Genomic DNA, 22,486 nt, shown 5'->3' with positions numbered 1-22,486 from the left:
TGGCTAGCTAAAGCCCTCTGGCTGACTCCTCTTTGCCCAGAAAGAGGCTTAGTGATGTGACCCAGACCAAGGGCCGTAAGCAGGGATGGTGGAGTGGGAATGGAGGAAAACATTATTGCAGCTGCTACCCTCAAGCCTGTTACTGGAATGTGTGTATACAAGAGTATACACACATTAAATATAACACATTAATGTTACAAGAAGATTTTAGAGATAATGTGTTTGTCTTTATCATAAACAGTGTGGTTTAATGTAATTTGGTTGTGTTTTAAAGAAAGTTTGACATTTTGGGAAAAGTGCATATTTGAAAAAAAAAAAAAGAAGCCAACGCTTAAGTGCCAAGAACTGCAGTTCCCAAAATGGCCACTCAAGGCTGGCTCCAAAAAAAAAAAAAAAAAAAATAGACCCCCATGTCAAAAATGCCCAACTTTATAGAAGAAATAAGCATGTTTACAGCCTGGTACAAAAAACAGTTTTGGTCTCTATAGCTAATTTTACACTCATGATAACAGCTTTACACTCCAAATTTAGTTTTGGCTCAAAAAAAAAACAAGATAGCAAAGCCCTGAAGTGCTGAAAATGAAGCTTCAAAAGGGAGTCCACAGACATTGAGATTGAAATCATTCTCATATCTGTGTGCTACAGTCAGCGGCAGGTTAGTTCAGGTTAGCATTAAGACTGAGAACAGCTAGCCTGGCTCTGAAACAGAATCTGCCCACCAGAAAATAATCATATTTCCTAAAATGTCAGACCTTTAATAATTCATTGTCTTGTGACTTTAAGGAAGCCATATTGTATAGAATTGTTGGAAGTAGTTTCTAGCTGTCTTGATTAGTTTGTTTTGTGGGAAGTCGCAGTTTCATAGGCCCCCATGGTTTTGGTAGTCTGCTGGCAATGGTGTTTGCAGCATAAAGTTACAGGATTTGCTTATGAAAACCTTATAATTCTCTCTGTTGCTAAGGGTGATATTCAGTGGATGCCTTTGAACAGTGAAAGAAAAAAACAGACTGTGGTTTATTTTCTCTTCCTGTCTTCTGAATCTGAATTACTGGTCAAATATACTTTATCAAGAATCTGCAATACACAGATTTAGCAAGAGCTTTCAAGGTTGTGTCATGAGTATGCAGCCACTAGAAGAAAGTAAGTATTCCCATTTTCTCCTCCTTTTAAAATTAAAATGATTTACCTTTTACTCCATTACATTTCTTTTACAGCTATTGTTACTCATTACTTAATGTGCTTCACCATCAAAACAGATATGTTGAGGTGATAAAATACAATGTATTATTAAAGATTGAACTAGTCCTTCCAATCTGTTTGGCTTGTGACCTCGTGCAAGAAGCTTTGTGTAGTTGTGGCTGCTTGGCAGGCTATGTGTAAGATGTCGAGAGTTGCTCAAACCTCCATGAGAGACACATTTTTCCTCCAAATCAATAAGATTTGTTAGAAATAAGAGTTTGGGGCTGAAAGAGGTCAAATTCTGCAATATTTTACCAACAGTAAAGATCAGAGAAAAGTCCACAAACGGAACAGTTGTGTACCAGATGTTGTTTTTTTTATGTCTCTCTATTTCTCTACACTGTGAAAGTCTCGTGACCCCCCTGATTCTTCTTTTGACCCTTCAGACTGGCCAGACACCCCGAGAGATAAAAATCAAGTAACCTCAGATACATATTTAAGTACAGTACTTAATTGCAGTTCAGCTGTAGTCAGCAGAGGGACGATCAATAACTGAAATTATAGTAATTGGGATCAACAGACTTAGTCCCTTTGTGAGTCCCTTTACCCCTGAAATGTAATAATTCAATCATTAAAATTAATCTAAAACATTATCTTAATTTGATTAAATGATATTATTGCATTTTGAAAGTGTTCCTCAAATATAAAACCGATTTTTCTTTGTGTTGGACAACAATATGAGGCCTGTGAAAGCAAGATGTTTTTCTCTTATCTTGGAGTGATCTGGACCACTCGTAAAATGTTCTCTTACCTAAGAGAAAAGCAGAAAACATTGGTGAATCCCAAAAATTAATGGGTACCAACAAAATAAGAACAAATTCTGGATACGAACAAAAATAAGAGAAAATCTGTTCGTATATAGTTTCTTGCATGAGAACCAATGAGTACTTTTACTTAAGATAATTGCAGGTCTAGTGTGGAGGATTTAGTGGCATCTCGTGGTGAGTTTGCAACCAACTAACTCATCCCACGTGCCAAGCATGTAGGAGGACTACAGCTGCCAATGCGAAAATGCCGATGGCCCAATCTCGGGCCAGTGTTGTAGAAACAACATGGCAGACTGTGCAAGAGACAGGCTCTATAAAAGGCTCATTCTAAGGTAACAAAAATGAAATTATTCTTTGTTTTAGGTGATAATACAATCTTGATAGTATATTTATGAATATGATGTACCATTTCTGCCCATACCTCCACCAAAATCCTACACATTGAACCTTAAAGGTACATTTTGCTGATAATGTCCTTTCACTTGAGCAGGAATTTGAATGCAAGACTTAAACTCTTATGTACTTTTTCACTGATGTAACATTGCATTTATATAAGTAGAAGGTCTGAATTCTTTGTCCACCACTGTCTACAGCAGGTTTGATTCCTCCAAAACCATTTTTTACCACCCACAAACTGTGTAGCAAATCCCTTAACTTGTAACTGCTCATATCGAGCTGCTTAACAGCAGTAAACATTAAAAAAGGGGATTACCTTAGTGCAATTGGCTGCTTTAGGCTCCAGGTCGTTGAGTGTGACAAGTTCCCGGAGCAAACTGCTCTCCTGGTAGCCTCCTTTCACCCCGCGAAGCTTAAAATACGCCTGCGGCTTGAAGAGTATGAGCCTTAGGTTGATGGCAAAGCCAGCCATGTCGATGGCAAAGGGCCGATGGGGGTCGAACACTGTCTTCCAGCCATAGACCTTTCCAGCTGCGTTGACCTTGGGCGACTCATACCGCAAGCCGCCTACAAAGGCCACAGGCCACACTGAAACTTTCCGAGTCGATCTCATCTAGTGAGAAGAGAGAAATGGCGGAGGGAAGACAGCAAATTAGTCATCTGAAAAAGCATACATGACAGTGAGACGCAGTTTTTGAGCATCAGCTGCCATCGTTACAGCCGAGCGTGGACGGAGGGTTTTTAGAGCTGCTGCTATTATTCATTCAGAAAGACAGCGAATATTGACCAAGCCATTGTGCCGTGTGCGGCTGACACTGTTAGATGAAGGCAGATCACACACATTGTTCAACAGCTGCCCTACAATGAGATAATTAGACACAGCCATCTTTAAAGGGAGTTCTGTGCCAAGAGGGTTTGAAGGAGCCAAGCCATTAGAGCAAGTGGCGCTAGTCACTGGTTGGCTAAGGAGATTCTTTAAGGTGGTGCACTGCCATCCTCTTTTTTTCTTTCCTTTAATCTTCCAGGATCAAACGATCTTGTCGTCCATTTCTTTGTCTGCCTCTCAGTTAGTCTTTGCTATTCTAGCAGGAGCTGCTGCAGTCATAAAAGGTACATTTTTACAATGAGGGAAGAGGAAACAGCAAAGTCATTTAATCAAACTCAATGCAGCAGAAATAATGATGCTGGTGCCTCTCTGGGAAAAAAAACTCTACTTAAAATAAAGGTGCAAATGCATGTATCTAGTATGTGTGTCTGTAGTATAGGGTTAATACATACTGTAACAGTGCCTGCATATGACAGCATGCATAGATAATGTCTATGTCATGTTTGTACATGTCTGTTTGTGAAAGCATACATTGTGTTTTTTAAATATGTGTTTGTGCAAATCATGTGCAAATAACTCTTTGCTTTTGAGCTGCTGCATTATATTGGTATGTGATCTGATGCTGCTGTGTGGTCAGTTCAGGGGATCAGAGAGCAGCAGAGTGTGAACAGCGTGAAGTGGGCTGTGGGCTTATGGGAATCTGAGGATTTGAGCTTTAGGGAAAAATACTGTGCCAGGCAGCCAGATAAGATTTGGCAGGATGTGCGGTCTTAATGAGCTCTGGGTGTTAACGGTGGGAGAGGGATCGAGTGCTTATGTGCATGTGTCCATGTGATGCTGCTGCTATTGTTTTATTCTCTGGATCACATTTGTTGGCTGACACCATCACTCGTCATTCTTTTTCTGTCTGTTACATGTCCTACCCGTGTTTTCCTATATCAACACCTGGGCATAGTTAATAAAAATATTGCTGTAAAATGCTGAGGAGCTCAACACAGTACTTTCCTTAAGTTGGTCTTGCCATTTTTATGCCTCTGTGTCAGCAATAGCCATGGATGGAGATATATACTTTCTGGTTGTCTGTCCATCTCATCCTCTTGAACGCAAAATCTCAGCAACACCTTGAGGGAATTTCTTCAGATTTGGCACAAATGTTCACTTGGACTCAATAATGAACTGATTATAATTTGGTGGTCAAAGGTCAAGGTCACTGTGAACTTCTGCCCTTCTAATTCTTTTGAATGCAATATCTCAAGAAGGCCTTCAGGAAGTTTCTTAAAATTTGGCACAAACAACCACTTTGACCCAAAAATGAACTGATTAGAAATTGGAGGTTGAAGGTCAATGTCACTGTGACCTAACAAACATGTTTTTGGCCCTAATTCAAGGATTCACACGCTAATTATGACAAAATTTCACACAAATGTCAATTAGGGTAAAATGATAGAGTGATGATATTTTATATATAAAAGGTCAAAGATCAACTCCACTGTCACATCATAATGTTCTGCAAAAACGCTTTTCTGGCCATTATTCAACATCATCACTCAAGACCTAAAGGGGAGACATTTGGTCAGATACTGAATTTGAGACACTAATCTTGGGTGTCAATCCTGAAACTGACTGTATAGATCTCCTGTGCTGCCAGGTTGAAGATGTGTTTTCACAGACATGGATGTAAACTCTTACTGCAAATTGACTTTTTTCGTGGAGGCATACAACAACAACAAGGCAATAATTCTAGGTCCAAACGTCACCTGCCTGCTTTGCTCATAGATATACAGTACATACAACTTAAATCAAAAGGGAGCATAAATCAGGTTCTCTGCAGGCAGTGCCAAGAAGCTCGTCACTTCCCCATTTATACTGAAAATGTGAAAATGAATGTGTTGGCTGCCACCTCTGGTGGGAATATCAGCCAGAGTAAAACAGCACAAATCCCTCTTCTGCTAGCACCCAAGTAAATGAAGATGCAACAAAGTTCATCTTGCCCCATTCTGGTGAATATGGTGTCTGCACAGTCTTTTTTTTTTTGCTGTTACTACAGTTTGTATTTGAATGCCTCTGTGTGCTTTTAAGCTCTATTTTTTGCTCCACTTTGAGAGAGGCCTTCAGAGACGGAGTGTCCGTGTTTCAGAGAAGCAATACAAAGAAAACAAATCCCAAATTCTCACAGAGAAAAGAAGGGAGGCATCCAGGTACATTAATCAGTCCTTAACAGTGCATAGGGGAAGAAACAAAACAGGACTGTCATCCATTGCTGCCACTGGAGGAATCTTTGGATTTAAGTCTTTGTCCAAACAAAAGGAAAAGTGCTATAATTATTAAGCCTTTAGATCCAAATTTCGATTTAGTTATGTCTTGATTAAAAATGTATTTTTAGAGATACTATGCAGAATTACAGTGATGGATGCAACACAAAGGATAAAGTAGAGCAGGGCAATATATCATTTTTGAATTCATTTTTAAAACATTTTTATATCACTTGGATAGCTTATTTCATGATAAACTCATAACAATTTAATTACTAATGATGGTTTCTCAATTTTTTTTAGCATGAATATATTATGAAAGCACTTATAGCCAAATACCATAATAATGTTGACAGTGTCATGTTTTTATATTTAGTTTTGTCATTATCAACCAGCCCAACAGCAGACATTCTGATTGTGTGGCTCTCTTGGGCTTAAGTTGTTGATGTTTATTCTTAAAGAGTTTCATTCGAGAACAGTGTTGTTTAAAAATAGCATACCATATACAGGGAGTGCAGAATTATTAGACAAGTTGTATTTTTGAGGATTAATTTTATTATTGAACAACAACCATGTTCTTAATGAACCCAAAAGACTCATTAATATCAAAGCTGAATATTTTTGGAAGTTGGAGTGGGGCTTTTTTAGTTTTAGCTATTTTAGGAGGATATCTGTGTGTGCAGGTGACTATTACTGTGCATAATTATTAGGCAACTTAACAAAAAACAAATATATACCCATTTCAATTATTTATTTTCACCAGGGAAACCAATATAACAGCTCAACATTCACAATGATACATTTCTGACATTCAAAAACAAATCAGTGACCAATATAGCCACCTTTCTTTGCAAGGACACTCAAAAGCCTGCCATCCATGGATTCTGTCAGTGTTTTGATCTGTTCACGATCAACATTGCGTGCAGCAGCAACCACAGCCTCCCAGACACTGTTCAGAGAGGTGTACTGTTTTCCCTCCTTGTAAATCTCACATTTGATGAGGGACCACAGGTTCTCTATGGGGTTCAGATCAGGTGAACAAGGAGGCCATGTCATTAGTTTTTCTTCTTTTAGACCCTTTCTTGCCAGCCACGCTGTGGAGTACTTGGATGTGTGTGATGGAGCATTGTCCTGCATGAAAATCATGGATGCGAACTTCTTCCTGTACCACTGCTTGAAGAAGGTGTCTTCCAGAAACTGGCAGTAGGACTGGGAGTTGAGCTTGACTCCATCCTCAACCCGAAAAGGCCCCACAAGCTCATCTTTGATGATACCAGCCCATACCAGTACCCCACCTCCACTTTGCTGGCGTCTGAGTCGGACTGGAGCTCTCTGCCCTTTACCGATCCAGCCACGGGCCCATCCATCTGGCCCATCAAGACTCACTCTCATTTCATCAGTCCATAAAACCTTAGAAAAATCAGTCTTGAGATGTTTCTTGGCCCAGTCTTGACGTTTCAGCTTGTGTGTCTTGTTCAGTGGTGGTCGTTTTTCAGCCTTTCTTACCTTGGCCATGTCTCTGAGTATTGCACACCTTGTGCTTTTGGGCACTCCAGTGATGTTGCAGCTCTGAAATATGGCAAAACTGGTGGCAAGTGGCATCTTGGCAGCTGCACGCTTGACTTTTCTCAGTTCATGGGCAGTTATTTTGCGCCTTGGTTTTTCCACACGCTTCTTGCGACCCTGTTGACTATTTTGAATGAAACGCTTGATTGTTCGATGATCACGCTTCAGAAGCTTGGCAATTTTAAGAGTGCTGCATCCCTCTGCAAGATATCTCACTATTTTTGACTTTTCGGAGCCTGTCAAGTCCCTCTTCTGACCCATTTTGCCAAAGGAAAGGAAGTTGCCTAATAATTATGCACACCTGATATAGGGTGTTGATGACATTAGACCACACCCCTTCTCATTACAGAGATGCACATCACCTGATATGCTTAATTGGTAGTGGGCTTTCGAGCCTATACAGCTTGGAGTAAGACAACATGCATAAAGAGGATGATGTGGTCAAAATACTCATTTGCCTAATAATTCTGCACTCACTGTACTAAACAGTTGTTTTTTTTAAACTTTGTGGTTTAGGATGGAACATAAACATGTCCTCAATAATGCATGTTCTTCTACAGGATGATGTACTTACACTGTGAGAAATCAGTTTTTTTTCTTGTGAGATTTTATTAAGGCATGATGACCTAAAAAGTATGCATTTAGTAAAAAAATGTATGTGCTATAGCCACTAATAGTATCTACTGGAATGAAAGACTGAGACTCATACTTTGGGTATGAAAAGGTGCAACAATAGCAATCGATGGCACTGGAGTCTCTGGCAGCAAATGTGATCCAAGTCTAGTTAAAACAATTGCAGTCAGGCCATTGTGTTAACTGATCTGAATTGTGCAGAGGTGGATTCCTGCTGCTCCCTACGCCACTGCTGCTGTAGTAGAACTGTGGACAAGTGTGGTTAGCAATTAGCTAAAATCTGCTTAATTCCCCCTAATTTTAGCCTAATCAGCATGTCAGCAGTAATAATGTACTGTTAATGCCTGGACTGTATCTTTGGCTTAGATTTAAAAATGCACCAAAGTAGTGCTGTATTCATTTTCTGTGGCAGTTATGCCAGTTACACACAAAAAAAAACATTATACAAACATTATACAATGCTGTTGTTACTGAAAGATGATGTAAATTAAAGGTGTGTAGGATTTAGGGGGATATACTGGCAAAGATAGAATGTAATATAACAGGTATGTTTCTTTAGTGTATAATCACCTGAAATTTAGATATATGTTTTCTTAAAGCTGGAATGAGCCCTTTATATCTACATAGGGATCTGGTCCTCATCCATGGAGTTCACCATATTGCAGCGCCACATTTCTGTAGTAGCCCAGAAAGGACAAACCAAACACTGGCTCTGGAGACATTCGGTTTTCGCATGTAACACAAATGCATAAAAACCTGCTTAACAAGGACCACTGAAGGAATTCTACTGCAACTGCAGCCCTCACCCCTAGATACCAGTGAATCCCCCTAAATCTTACACATTGTTCCTTAAATGAACATGATGCATTCTCTCAGCAAACTGCTTGTGCTCCCTCTCTTTATTACTGTCAGCCTATCTACAGTAGCACATGCTGTTTTGACAACTTTTACATTTGGACTCCACAAGAAATGTATTCGTTGCATGTTACATCTCCATTTCTGCATGACTTTAATGTTTAAAATGAAAATGTGCTACAAAATGTGCTTTATTGGGGATTTGACTATATTCCTTTAATAAATATGCATGTATTGCTATTTATAAATATATATAAGAAATGCAGACAGCTCGTCAGCTCTATTAATTTTAATTTTTTTACAATTATATTTGAAGATGTATTGCACTTGCTTAAAATTGGAGGATTAGTTCACTTTATATAAACCATTCTATGAGCCTATTTCTATTACATGGAGTGGTGCACATCAATCTTTTAACCTTGTCTCCAGACTAGAGACTTAAACGCCTATCTGTTTTCAAGCTGTTGAGACACTGAATATTTACTATGGTGTCAGCAAACTACTGAATTTTTACTACGGTGTCAGCACACTATACTGTAGTTGCCGTCACTCTCTGCTATCATTCTCTCCGGCTGTCACCTTCTCTTTTTCTTGCATTATTTTTCTTTTTCTGTCTCTCCCTCACCTCCTCTCTCCCCCTCTTTCCCCCTCAGGGCCGTTACTCTGGCCCATAAATAGGCCCGTTGGAGGTGATGGAGGGCCTCAGAGGGAGACGAAGCACTTCAGCTGATTCCCAGAGAAAGGTAATGACAGGCCCCGTCAATACCAGGCGCTCCATTTACTACGGACTCCGTCTGCACTACTAACAAGACTTGAGGCTAATACTCAGAGGACCTAGACCGTGTCCGCTCAGGTAATTCAACTGATGTCGAGATGGATGGCCTGAGATGTACTGATTACATGCCCAAACTTCTCTCCGCCAGCTCCAGATCCCTTACTATGCTTGTTAAGACCTAAAAAATACTTCAAGTTACTGAGAATTTATAGGTCAACAGCTCCAACACCCATTACATAACAATGCCACAGATGCCTGCAGTATATGGCTGGAAAGCCCCGTAGTTTTATCACAATAGTGCATGTAGACATGCATTTTTTCCAATACAATTCTAAAAGTAATACATGTACAGTAGAGAATTTCATTGGCAATATCCCCTTTTAAAACAAATATTTAGTCTGTGCACAAAAAATTCAAAGACAATAAAATGTATAGTCCCCTAACACTTCCTAGAGACGATTGTGCAGTCAGTTTTAGTTTACTGGATCTTTGCAGAAAACGAATGTAATATATTGCTGAGGGTTCACTGGTTTTTGGCTTATCCGATCAATTCCAATCACTCCTGTGTTAGCCGAGTGGCTGCTGAGCTTTCAAGCTTTATAAACAGGCATAACCGGCTGGCCTCTGTGTTTTTGCTGGGAATGGTTCAATCTCCCAGACCCCCTGAACTGCCACTGTGTGCTCTGGTTTATTTGTTTTTCTGAAACTCAAGTAGGCATCAGTGGTGCAGCATCTGAAAGCAGGATGTAGCTTTAGAATTTCCAAAGGTGGTGCAAAGTTGTTAGTATTTGGTCAGTATGAAACAAACAAAAGGTTATAGGTATAGGCTGTGGATGATTAAGTTTACGCTTAAAGGTGATAATATAATATAATACAAATTCAGCTTAAAGAGCGCAGTTCCATTGGATTTCTTTTCGGTGTTTTTATTTATTATTTTTTTTTATGGAAACATAAATGATATGTTATGTCGTGGGTTTTCATGTAGCAATGATATCATCTTATGTCATGTCAGATGCATAAAAGTTTTTAGAAGGGCTTGTGAATATAGCATTTCAAGACTAAAACATATGTACTTGGACCAGTATTTGAATTCTGAGATTTAAATACATCAGAAACTCTACTGGAAAGCTACAGAATATTATAAAAGCCTTTAAAAAACTGGAGCCATCCTTTAAGGTTAGAAGTGATTGAGTTGTGTTAAGCACTTCCATTTGCTATCGTGACGACACTGAGATATGTAGGAACCCAATGAAGTTAAGTCAGCTACGTGTACATGGTAGCCTTTGTTTGCTGTCAGTGTAAAATAGCAAACATCTACCCACCACAGCACTGCATCCAGAAACATTTTTGTAAAAAATCAAATTACACTCTAATTGTTCTTCGTCTTTTTGGTCTTTTTTTTTGAGAGCGTTTGTAAAAAGTGCATAAAATGAACATGAGTGTGCAGCAGCTCTAACCTCCTCAAACAACTCCAGGCTGTACGTGTTGTCGTCGTCTGCAAAGTAGACAATTCCAGCTTGGCTGCTGTTTGCGTTGAAGGTCTCCCTCAGCCACCGCAGGGCCAGGTTCCTCTGCATGGTCCCCCTAGGAATTCTGGGGTCCCGAGTGTCACCCCGCAGCTTATAGTTCCTGGGCGTCTCCACATTGAGGTGGGTGTAGTTAAGTCCTGTTTCTCGGAGAAGCCGAGTGACAAGAGGCGTTCTCCTTTGGGAGTCCTCCACCAGGATCCAGTGCAGGTTGGGAACATGGAGGAAGGTGTTTGCCAGCCGTGTCAGCTCTGCTTTCTGCACCGGTCGACTATATGTGGGGGTGATGATGTGGATGGTGGGCAGCACATCGGACCAGGGCGGAGGCCGTGTGTACACATACTCTGTCCTCACCACCTCCACAATGTCCTTATCTGAGGCACAGTATTCCTTGGAGTCCTGTGCCTGGCCACCTGCCTCCCTCTTGCCCTCGACACCGTCATCTGCAGATTCGGGGATAAGAAGACATGTAAGGCATTAGTGCAACCTTGGGCTGCCCTTTGTATATTTGCCTCAGGTGACTTAAACCCAATGGGGGTAAAGTGTACCTGAGAGCCGGTGGTGGTGGACTGCAAGCCTCTCTGGAATGATAAAGATCTCTTTTACTAGGTGGTGACAGGCTGCAAAAAGTGAAAGCAGGCACCGTGAGAGGATAACACAGCTGATGGACAGAGAGACAGCGCAAGGAAAGGGAGGGGAGAGATGAGCCTTGCCATTCCCCCAGAATTGCCTTTGGGCCTTTCTTTCGAAAGAGAGAAAAGTGTGGATGCAGTAGACATGCCCTCTTTTTATGTTCTGACTCCACCACAGACTCTTTCATCCTCTGCCTGCCCCTCCATGTCAGCGTTCTACCGCTTTGTTATTTTCCTGCAATAAACATGGAGTTGTTAAGCTGAAATCAGTCCTTGTGTTCGCATTTAGATTTATTGTTTGCCCCAGGAATCCCTAAGCATGACTAAATTTGCTGTGATAAACCATCGTGCAATTACTTGGTTGTTAGCGTGGACTGAACACAATCAAAAGTGGATTTAAGCTCCACTACCAAGATCTTTTGGCTCATAAATTACTGCACAGAAAAGGGTCAAAAGATTTTAATGGGATGATTTGGTTATTCTGCTCTACTCTTAACATTATACTATTATACTATTATACTTCTGTGCACACTGGTTATCTGGAGTCTGAAAATTCCCTTGTGTCAACAGGCAGACAGGCAGACAGCCGGCAGGACGGGATTATGGGCATGAGGGGTGTGACTTTTCAAAAAGTTGCAAACAGCAGTTAGCAGCTAATTAAAAAAAAAACAAAAAAAAAACAGCAGCCGAAACAAGGAAACAATGAGGTCCGGGAGATCCTTACCCTGCGAGCAGAGGATGAGATCAGGGATGGTAAATGATTGTTATTGTTTAGAAAGCGCTGCTGATGCGTATGTTTTATGTCATACTAGGCGCTGATGCGGTTGTGTTAAACATCATATCTGTCACAACTGTTTTGTTTCCACAGTGCCAGCATGCTATGTATAATCTCACAGGAGCGGCATGATGCTGATGTTGTGCGCATGTGTGAAACTGCAAGGCTTTGTAAAGAAGGGACTTCATAGTGGCCCTATTGCACAATATCTGTTGTTTCACCCCTTCCACTGTCTTGAGGGCTGACATGGCCAGCCTCATCAGGCAGCTTGCTGACATGGGAGTGTCATTAGCTTGATTACGCTCACCTGGGCCTTTCCAGCTATAATAGCTGGACCAGGTGTTGACTCGTTCTCTCCCTTCCTCCAGCAGACATCCACCCTGCATTGTTGGTTTTGGTTTGGTTGGTTCATTTTTTTGTATGTTTTTTGTTTAAAAAAAATCTAAATGTTTTTACTAAATCTCTTGTATGGACTCCCTCTTTGTCACATTCAATGAGCCAGTTTGTGACAGTGTGTAAAAAGGGGTTTTGGAAGAAAGCCCAGGGGTGTGGTACAAAAAAAAGAGACAAAATTTGCAAGTTTGCACATCCATTCTTTTATTGTTTATTCTTTGTTATAATTGTTGTTGTTGTTTATTAGTTATGTTTGTGGGAGGATTTGCCTGTGGTGCTTAATGTGCTAGGTGCAGCACCGGTAGTGACCATAGCGCTACTAACACACTGCTTTCGTCTGTTTTGCTCCTGAAATATAGTAAATATAACTTGGAATGTATAAGCAAGAAAAATGTGACCACTTACACAAGACTAGTGTGTCAACAGTGGTGAATTAGTCTGCTGATACTCACTGAGTTGACTCCTGAAGATAAGGCTGTGATAATCTGGCCCCAATAGTTTAGTCATGATAGATAGACTATGATTATAGAATCATTATGGTTGTTAATTTCTTTTCATTGTGCCAGAGCTAATGGCAATCTTTGTCACTGTTCTGCCTGAGCTCCAGTCGCACCTCCAACATAAGGAGAATTTTTCTGCGGCACATAGATTAACACAATCTGCTGATGGCCAGATGTTCAACAAAGGCTGCCAGCGAGCGTGCTGCCAAAAACCTCTAGCTTCTCTTTTAAGAGCACAGAAAAGAGAGCCTGTGGGTAGAGCTGGGTCAGATAGCACCGGCAAAAAAGCTGTTTCATACTTTATTGTATGTTTTCATTGTTGATACCTTTCTCATAGAGGCAGATATTTGTTGAGGAAAAAATATGTATTAGTACAATTGTTTTGGCAGTTTTTCTATGATTGTCACCCATTTTAGCCTTGGGGGCATTAGTGTACATTTGTTTTGTTTCCTAACCCCTGTATGTGCATTCATGACATTATAAGAAGGGTGCAATGAGTGCTATTGATTTGCTGTGGCTCTAATTTGGGTTTGTTTACTCTGCAGCGTACTTGACATTTCACACTGTTGGTTTGCGGGCTCTGGGGGATGATTGGGAGGCTCATGAGTGCGTACTTTAATGACACACACTGGTGTGCAGACGTCATACTACACGTTCGTGCAAGATATCCTCTGAAGCTAATTGAGCAGGCATTTATTATTTCAAATAGCTAATTTAACAAACTGAAATTAATTACCACTGAATCTGAATGAGTGAAACTGGAGTTAAACATAAATTTCTAAAATGAGTGATGGACATGCTGCTGTATACTGCATGCTGCGTGTGCTTGAGCGTGATGCCAACAGGACGATATGGGTAGATGATGGGTAGACTGCGAAAAGGACATTGTTTGGTAGCTGTGTTGGGAAGGTTACCATCGGCATAAGCAAAATTAATGCAGATAAGACCCAGCTGAACAGTTAATCAATTGACAGCCTGAATACAAAATATAAAAACAACTCCCATGAGAGCACATGTGTGATGGTAACTTCTCAGCCTTCATCATGCGCTATCCAATTCACACTGATGAGGTTTACAATGACTGAACAAGTGTTATTGAGCTCTGATGAAGCCGATGGTCACGGTCAGTGAGTGCCTCTAAATGAACGGTCTGTTGTCTAAACCTGAAGTGCAGTGTTGGGTTCAAGGACCCACTTCAGGTTTGATATTGCCAGTGGAGTGTGGTGCACTGCGTACCCTTGCGGATGGCGAGGAGTGGAGCTATAGCGCTTTGGTGCCAAACAGTGATGAGCAGAGTCCAGGGTAACACGATCAACACGATGGCAAGAATATCTCTTCTCTTCGGCATCTCCAGGATTGGTTATTTGGCTCGGCATTACCTGGAGACAAAAAAAAGATGGATGCATTATCATTCCGCATTTTGTAACACACTGGATATCAGGTCAAGTTGATTTGAGATCCTTGAAAAAAAAAAAATCCATGAAATTTCTCTTTGTTTTTGTATTTGCAGTAGATTCAAGCAAACATGTAAGTTGCTGAATTAGAAATGCAACTCACTTGGGAACGGCACTGGAGGTGTGCCATATCCATATGGGCCAGAAGTGTCACAGAAATTGTGTGATAGTGTACTAAGAACTGTTAAAACAAAATACAGCCTCACTAAAACACATTAGGAGTGAGATGACAACACCTGCTGTTCAACCTGTGCAGGAAACTGTTTGAAATTTCAAGCATAAAGATTGTGAAGCATGAGTGTGACACAGCCAACTATGGGTGGGTCAAAGCTACCGCAGGAGGCCAGGGAGCAGGAGCTTGTGCCCTCTGCCAACCCAATGAGCTCATTGGTGCCATCACTGAGAGGGACAGGGCAGTGACTTCATGCCCAGTGCTGTAACTATTCATTGGCCAAATGGCAGGAAACTATGTCACCAGACAGCGGGTGGACTGTTTGGGAAACGTGCCCTTCCGTCTGGGTCCAGAACGTTTGGTTCAGCTTTGTATCCCTTTGAAAAATCAAATTACAGGATGAAAGATATTCACTGGAAATTGATTTAAATGGCATCTACACATGGGAAGCCCCCCCAACCCCCCCACCCCCCTCCCCACACACACAGTCTCTAACACAGCTGTCAATCATGTCAACTGTCAAAATTCGCAGTGCCCATATTCAGTCAGCACTGGATAGTTGTACAGGTTGTCGTAGTTTCTTTGTTTTGGATTGCATCATTATATTTTAGATGTCTTATGACTGTGTCCACTCCCTGTGCTGTCCCTCACTGCTGCATAGCTCATTTACATTGAATTGAATTGAATTTAAGGATGATGGACCTCCCCATCTCTCACGGGATCTGTTTCTCCTCCTCCTTAATAGGCTTCTGGCATAAATTGGAAAATGCACTTATTACCTGATCTGGTCAATTAAACAAAGGAGAAAAACAGACATAATGTGAGCACAGGTGTTGGCGTATTCATTACAGCTCTATACGCAAGTCATCACATTTCCCACAGTGATCCAGTTCCCACTGCTGGGGAAGGTGACAGTGTATTGAGGCTTACCATAACTGTATATGCCAATTATGTGTATTTAGGACTGGAAATAAAACACCATTAATGCCCAAACCACAAGGTGAAAATGGCATAAAAATAGTATAACCATATAAATACTGTATCTGTATGTGCTGTATAAAGCTGTATTTATCTCACTTAACGCAAAGGTAATTTACAGGAAAGTGTTATTGCGAGTGGCTCTGCACACTTATACAGCTCTGTGAGTACAGTAAGTTTTACGGAAAATTACATTTTCCACATTCAATTCCTTGGACGAATGATTTGAAAGAATGAATGAATGAAATTGTCTATAAAAATGTAATAACCTATGTATACTATATCACAAGCAGACAGCCATTCCCAAAGGTAAAACAAAACAAAACAAACAACAACAACAAAAAACATATATCTTCATTAATTTTCATTCCGAAAGTGTCAATTACAACAATCTGGATAGCATTTAAAGAGCACAATCCCCTGCTAATGCTGAGCATCTACCACACATCATTGATCTTGCTTACATTTTATGTGAAATGGATTCCTCGACCTTGTGAACATGCCTGTGGTATTGGGGAGTGTCTTTCTCTGCTGGCTTTATACTGGCAGCTAAAAAATGAACCTTTTTTTTTTCCATAGGGAGAAAACCAACTCAAATTACCCCATTTTCAATGTAATAAACGTCTGGCTCAGTTTTATTTTTATTTATTTTTTTAATGCACAAAGCCAGTTTCAACCAAACAGCAATCTCGGGGTCTGAAAAATGAAGCCAGAACAGAGAAACCAAAAACTGCAGTTCCTCCAATGGTCACTCGAGGCTGGCTCCAAAACAGTCAATCCCTATAGACCGCCATGTTAAAATGTCCAACTTTATAGCAGAAATTAAAGTGTACACAGCCTGTTAAAAAAAAGGGCAGTTTGGATATCTAAAGCTAATTTTGACACTTATAATTGTTAATTTTTTATATAACTCTTTTATATAACCCTGTTCACACTTTATTAAGGCCCAAAGATATGCATTCTTAAGGGTGAGCTGCTTAAATTTCTGCAAGGTCTAACAACAGTTTGTGAGTTAGGTCCACCACTTTGCTTTTCCACAGCTCCAGCCTCACCCCAAATGGGTGACCTCGTGGTGGCTGGATTCACTATTTCATTCAGTCTATAGTTTCAACATAGAGCTGCCATTACTGCCTTTCCTATATTTTCTATGATGCAATTCTCACATCATCTTCTGTAAGACCCTTCCTGCCTGGTAAATGGCTAAGGTCCACAGGCTGTGAGACTCTTAAAATCCAAACTCCAAAAGATATAGCAAGATTTAAAGACACATTTTAACCTATGTTAAAAAAATGACTAATAAATCTACCCTGTACCTTGTACTTGCACATATTCAATCTTTACACCCCGAGTTTGTAACATAGAGTCTCTGAAAATGGTCTCTAAACCACAGCCAAGCCCTAATGTGCTCACTAATGATATCATCAGACTTATTTTCCCACTTGACTTGAAAAAGCTCCTCCCGACACAGAAAACAAGTTGAACCATACTTGTTGCCATATGTAAGTAAACTGATCTTGATGTGTAAAATCACTGGACTGTCCCTTTAATAATATAGCTTGCATATAATTAACACATCTATATGAAAAGAAAAAAAACTGGGTGCTCACCCACAGTTATAACTGGATCATGGCACCACTGGTGATGCGTAGCTGGGAAGGCCACACTGCATACCGGACAGGCTACGTAGTGTTGATGTCCTCCATGACGCCTCAGGCGACCATTTCTTCTACCTCTGCTGTGTCTACTCACGCAGACAGGCGACACTGACCTGTAAAGAAGTACATTTCGATGAATATGATTCAGCGATGACAGAATGCGAGTGCTTCTTTCTTTGTGTCTTCACAGCGTGTACCTTCATGTGCCCACACTGCTTCTTTCACTTACACCAACATGAGACATTCAAGGACAGACAGCCAGGTTTAGACACAGCAGCTTGGACAGGCTCTAAGAGTCAAATGCTTCACAGAGATTCTTGGCTGTAGACACCTTTGTGAGCTGCATGACGTCTATTTATTATTTAACATCAAAGAGCCCGGGATGAAAATACAGCTGAGGAAAAGTGTGTCAGTATCAAGTAATGAAGTCTAATTTGGATGCACATCATTCAGATTCACAGCAGGAATCCCTCTCTCAGTGGCATACCACTGGTTTACAATGCTACTTTTTTGCTCATGTGTGAAACAGTTAATACTGTATGTATATTGATAAGTAATTTGACTTAATTCTGAACTGCACAGACACAGAGTTAGTAGTTTTCTTTTTTTGTGCCTAATGTGGAAAATGGAAGAGGGTTAGTCACAACTCCATAGCTTGCCAACAGTCTGGGGTGGGGGATGTTACAAAAATAAACTGGCATCATGTCTTATTCAAATACATCAGAGGGAGCGCTGCTTCTATGGAGGCTTATATGCTTCACTCAGCCAGTGATGTCTGCACGCTGCATCAGCTCCAAAACGGGATGTCTGAAAACTGTACTTTTTTGGGGGCTTTGAAACTGAAAATATGTAGGTTTTGGGGAATGAACAGCAGGAGTCCCAGCATCATGTTGTTGAGGCACATTGTTGTGTAAAAAGGCAAATTGCCTGTGACCCAGTAATGCAGTAGGGGGTGTTTGTGCTTGATGTGCACAAAATTTAAAAACAGTCTATTTTCAGATAGCACTGAGTCATTGTTTAATTTCTCAGACTAGAGGATCACCTGAGGTTTGACGTCAGTTGTGTGGAAAAAGTAATAAAAGAGGAATATGAGAAACGGTCTTCGGGGTTACTGCAGCTTCTGCAGTAAGCTATTTGCTTTTTATGACAGCAACAAGCGAGTACCATATAGTGACAAAAAATAACTAAACAGCAGCGATAGAAAGGCTTTACAGTTGCTGCCAGGTACTGTCATGCATGCAAAGTTGCAATGACAGTGTTGTCGCTCTGATTTCTGTACAACATTCCCCTCCTCTGTGCATTGTGATGGAGCTAAACAGAAGGAACACAGTATAGGACAACAACCTGCCAAAATCTCAGTCCCTAGAAAAGGCCACTGCAGCGTCTCAGTGCTAAACAGTTTTGAAATATAATGTTTGGAAACAAAACCAACTTGGTGAACACTGCCAGTTGAAGGGAGCTGGAACTCATATGCTGTTATGTACAGAATATGCAGAGCTATAAATGCTTGTTTTGTGTTTCAATGAATACATTCATTAGAAGTCTTGATTTCTTTTTTGGCACAGAGTTGTTTATACATTTGAGTTGGACCATGGTCATGCAAGATTATCTAACTTGAAATGAAAACAATTTTAATTGATCCAGTCTTTTGTTTTATAACCAAACACTTGCCATATCTATTACATTCCCATCAGTCTCTGTGTTTAGTGCTAATTAGCAAATGCTTGCATGTTCTGGGGAGTAGTCAAGGGTATACGAGGTAAGCCAACCTCTTTTTCTGACTATTTACAGTATACCCACCAACAGTCAAAAGGCTATTGGACTATATTAAAGATATGCCCTCTTCCTCCTCTGTAACCTACCCATCTGTCTAGTAGTACACTAACCTTATTCAAATACCACTACACCACAGAGCATTTTAAGATGTTAAAGGAAGACATTTAGGGCGTGCCCAGCGGCCCTTTGATAGGGCGCAAAGTAAGGCGCAAGGGCAAAGGGGCTGTATTTAGTCCCTTGATTAAATAGATGTGTTTTGAGCTTAACATGAATTCAACCAATTATCTCTCACTCCCTTTAAAAGCAAGGTGCGACTTGGTGCACCTAGCACACTGCTATGTACACTGTGGATTTGGCAAATTGGACAAGGGAGCTGTTTTCTGCCGAGAGTAATGCAGGACTGTCATTGAGAAATTATTGTGGGATTTAAGTGGCAAAACTTAAACTTTTAAACTTGACCGAGGAAACAGAACTATGCCTCTGAAATAATCATCTATGTTGTGCTGGACAGCAGCACTGCTCTGCTCTCTGCTATGTTAACATTTTAGAGAATGTAAAATTTTCTTCATAAATGATAGATTATTTCACCGACCCGAAACCCATCAGTGCATTCCTGTGTGCGTAACAAGCAGAGTGTACTTGTGTTGTGCTCCCGCCTATAGGCGCATCTTTCTGAATAATGCAAATAATAGTAAGAAAATACTACACCATTCTGAATGTAGACCTAGATTTTGTTGATCAATGGCACAATTGCTTTCTGCTGCCTCAAATTAGCAATCCAACAGCAATGCTCCTGATCACACCTCAGTGTGGGGGATGGATATAAAAATGTTAACTGCATTTGCCTCAAACTAGCATTAACAGTTGCACTGCACTGTGCTCCACTTTGCACCATGTTAAAGACTGGGCCCACAATTCGAACTGATTGAAGAGCACATTGCTGTCAGTTGAAATGGATGGTAAATGTACACACACACACCAATGCTGCGGCTTACATTACTTTTTGTTTTTAGCCTATGTTCAAATCAATTTTAGTCTTATCTGTTTGTAATACTAAAACAGAACTTTCCTTCATCTCTGCCCAACAGGCGGTAAAATTGTAACAAATAGGCAACACCAACAGATAACTAAAGCACCCAGGTGGCCTGTTTGTGTCTGTGGCACCAGAATTGTGTGATGTGGCAAGAATACAGAAAGTCAATCCCACACTACTGCAGCAGCCAATAGCAGACAATGAAGCTTGACAGCCTTTCACATCAGCGCGAGTTAACCAGCTGTGAAGGGAACACCTGCCGCTGATTAATAAAGAATCACAGCAACAATGCCACGTGCGAAAATTGTTATACTGATTGTTGAACTAACACCATTACCCCCAAAAGGTGAGGTGGGAGGGGTGAAACAATATGTTTCCTCAGTAGGTTAGAAAGAAACTGGCACTGTGTGAGATAAAAAAGGATGTGGATAACAGCATATCTCTGATGTTCCTACCTCATGTTGAACAGCAGACTGTCCCTTTTTATGATAAATTACTTTATAATTTGATTTCATTGTTGTAAAGCAGCTTGGGTAGCAATTCCCATAGTGTTACTGTATAAGGCGTTTTGCTTTACTTCTTCAGACCTCTACATACTGTTACAAAAAAACCTTAACTCATAGTCTTCCTTTAGCTGAGCTGTCTAAAGGATATGTTATTTTTTAATTTCTTTTTTCTTTAAATTGGATGACTTTTTGCATGCCAAACAGTAATCTATAAAGTCAATTCTAACTCCTTAAAAAATATGATAATTTTAGACCCAAGTAGCATGAACTTCAAAATAATAAAAACACATTGTACTTTATATTTGTGACACCTCCAAGCTATTAGATAAGGGCTCCGGGTTTCTTATGAAACTTTCCTGTGAATCTAGCTTCATTTGTTTTGGAAAATATCTTTTATTCTACAACAATAACCCCTCTGGGGATTCATCAGGCAGCAGCTGGAACAAAAGGGGCACTAAGTCATTTTTTCTTGGGGCAGAAAGACAAATATATTCCATTTCATGTACTGTAAAGCTGGATTCTTGTGGCATGTGCCATGCTTTTGTGGGTAATAATTAACTATTATGTTGGTAATGTGTAATGGGAGGCTTTGTTTAACTATATTGACTTTTGTGATATCTTTTCTTTTTATGCCATGCTTTGTGGACCGGATGATATCTTATCCAAAATACTTTCATTATATAGGGAAGACTTTGGCAAAAAATCTTAATTTAAGAATCACTTATTAGCTTTTTCCAAGGCTTTCAACCAGTTGTGTAGTGGAGGGTATACACAGCAAGATGTGTATATATGTAGTATACCCCCATATTAGCCAAAAGCCTTTGGATTACATAAGAGAGTATTCTCACGACACCATTACTCTAACCATATCTCATGGTCTTCTTCTGTGGATAGAATTTTCTCTTTTTTCATGGAAATTGCTCAGCTTGGATACTAAATTTTACTGTTATAATTTATTTTGACCTAAGTTAGCTAAGCAAATTCAAACTGCTGAAGAAGACTAGAAGATGTGATTGAAAGCAAGGGGAAATTAAGTAGTGAGTGAACAATGATTAAAAAATTTCCAAGGTAAAGCAAAAACTTCCATGCTTAGCTTTGACACAGTGCTCCCAAATAATAAATAAGTTAATTTTTCATATTGGAAAAAAATCTAAACAACTGCCTCTCCAAGTTTATTCCTTGACTCCAGAGAGGTTAAGTCTACAGAGAAACATGTTTATATGTGAGTTATAAATTGAACAAAAATAATGTGCTTTCTTTATAAAAATACAAATTTATTTGCAAAATATGTTAAAATGCATTACTGTTGTTTGTGATATAAAAATACTAACAGGCGCTGGACAGTAAGCTTATAATTCATCGCTCACACTAACAAGCATATCAGAGCCATCAGGTCAGCACTGGCAGGCTCACACATTGTCCCTCTTTCTTCTCCCTTTTTCCTCTCTCCCTCCGATTTGTAAAGTTGAGTCTTCAAAGACCAAGTGGGGGCATATGTCCAAGTTTGTTATCGAGTCTGCCTCTGACTTCTGAGCTCCCTTGGCCCCGACCATCTCCTATTTCCCGAGGACCCAATAATAACATCGTCTTTTTCTTGCTTGCTTTGTGGCATCATTTTGATGTACTCTCCATTCGGCAGGGAGGAGAGGCTCTCTGGAGATAGTGTGTCCAATCATTCGCTTTCGTTTATGAATTCATTAGTCTCCGACCAGCTTGGTAAAGCCCAGAACAGTTTTCAGAGATATCTGGGGAACCTAGGAAGACAAGTCGCTGCAAT

General features: G+C 40.3%; 2 protein-coding genes across 5 annotated transcripts in view; one reads left to right on the top strand and one right to left on the bottom strand.

Moving 5' to 3' along the window:
* The window catches only part of LOC121943703 (galactosylgalactosylxylosylprotein 3-beta-glucuronosyltransferase 1), an 87,173-nt gene that overhangs the window by 4,969 nt on the left and 59,718 nt on the right, over nt 1–22,486 (bottom strand). Inside the window, exons 3-7 of one of the 3 annotated variants that reach the window (XM_042487288.1) lie at nt 17,347–17,507; nt 14,372–14,514; nt 11,384–11,455; nt 10,767–11,278; nt 2,719–3,015 (exon numbers count right to left, since the gene is read on the bottom strand). In XM_042487288.1, coding sequence (XP_042343222.1) covers nt 2,719–3,015; nt 10,767–11,278; nt 11,384–11,455; nt 14,372–14,483 — 993 coding nt within the window. In that variant the 5' untranslated portion in view covers nt 14,484–14,514; nt 17,347–17,507. The remainder of the gene's footprint in view (nt 1–2,718; nt 3,016–10,766; nt 11,279–11,383; nt 11,456–14,371; nt 14,515–17,346; nt 17,508–22,486) is intronic. The other 2 variants (XM_042487289.1, XM_042487290.1) reach the window with 2 other exon arrangements.
* LOC121943701 (beta-galactosidase-1-like protein 2) overlaps nt 1–22,486 on the top strand; it is a 70,312-nt gene that overhangs the window by 32,967 nt on the left and 14,859 nt on the right. Inside the window, exon 20 of one of the 2 annotated variants that reach the window (XR_006105863.1) lies at nt 9,188–9,277. The exons of the other annotated variant lie outside the window; for it this stretch is intronic. The gene's annotated coding sequence lies outside the window, so the exon portion shown is untranslated. The remainder of the gene's footprint in view (nt 1–9,187; nt 9,278–22,486) is intronic. 2 annotated transcript variants of the gene reach the window in all.

This window comes from Plectropomus leopardus, chromosome 5, assembly GCF_008729295.1.
Source record: "Plectropomus leopardus isolate mb chromosome 5, YSFRI_Pleo_2.0, whole genome shotgun sequence".
NCBI classification, from domain to species: Eukaryota; Metazoa; Chordata; class Actinopteri; order Perciformes; family Serranidae; genus Plectropomus; species Plectropomus leopardus.
The sequence above is the reverse complement of the archived record's forward strand: the minus strand, read 5'-3'. Positions and strand labels throughout refer to the sequence as shown.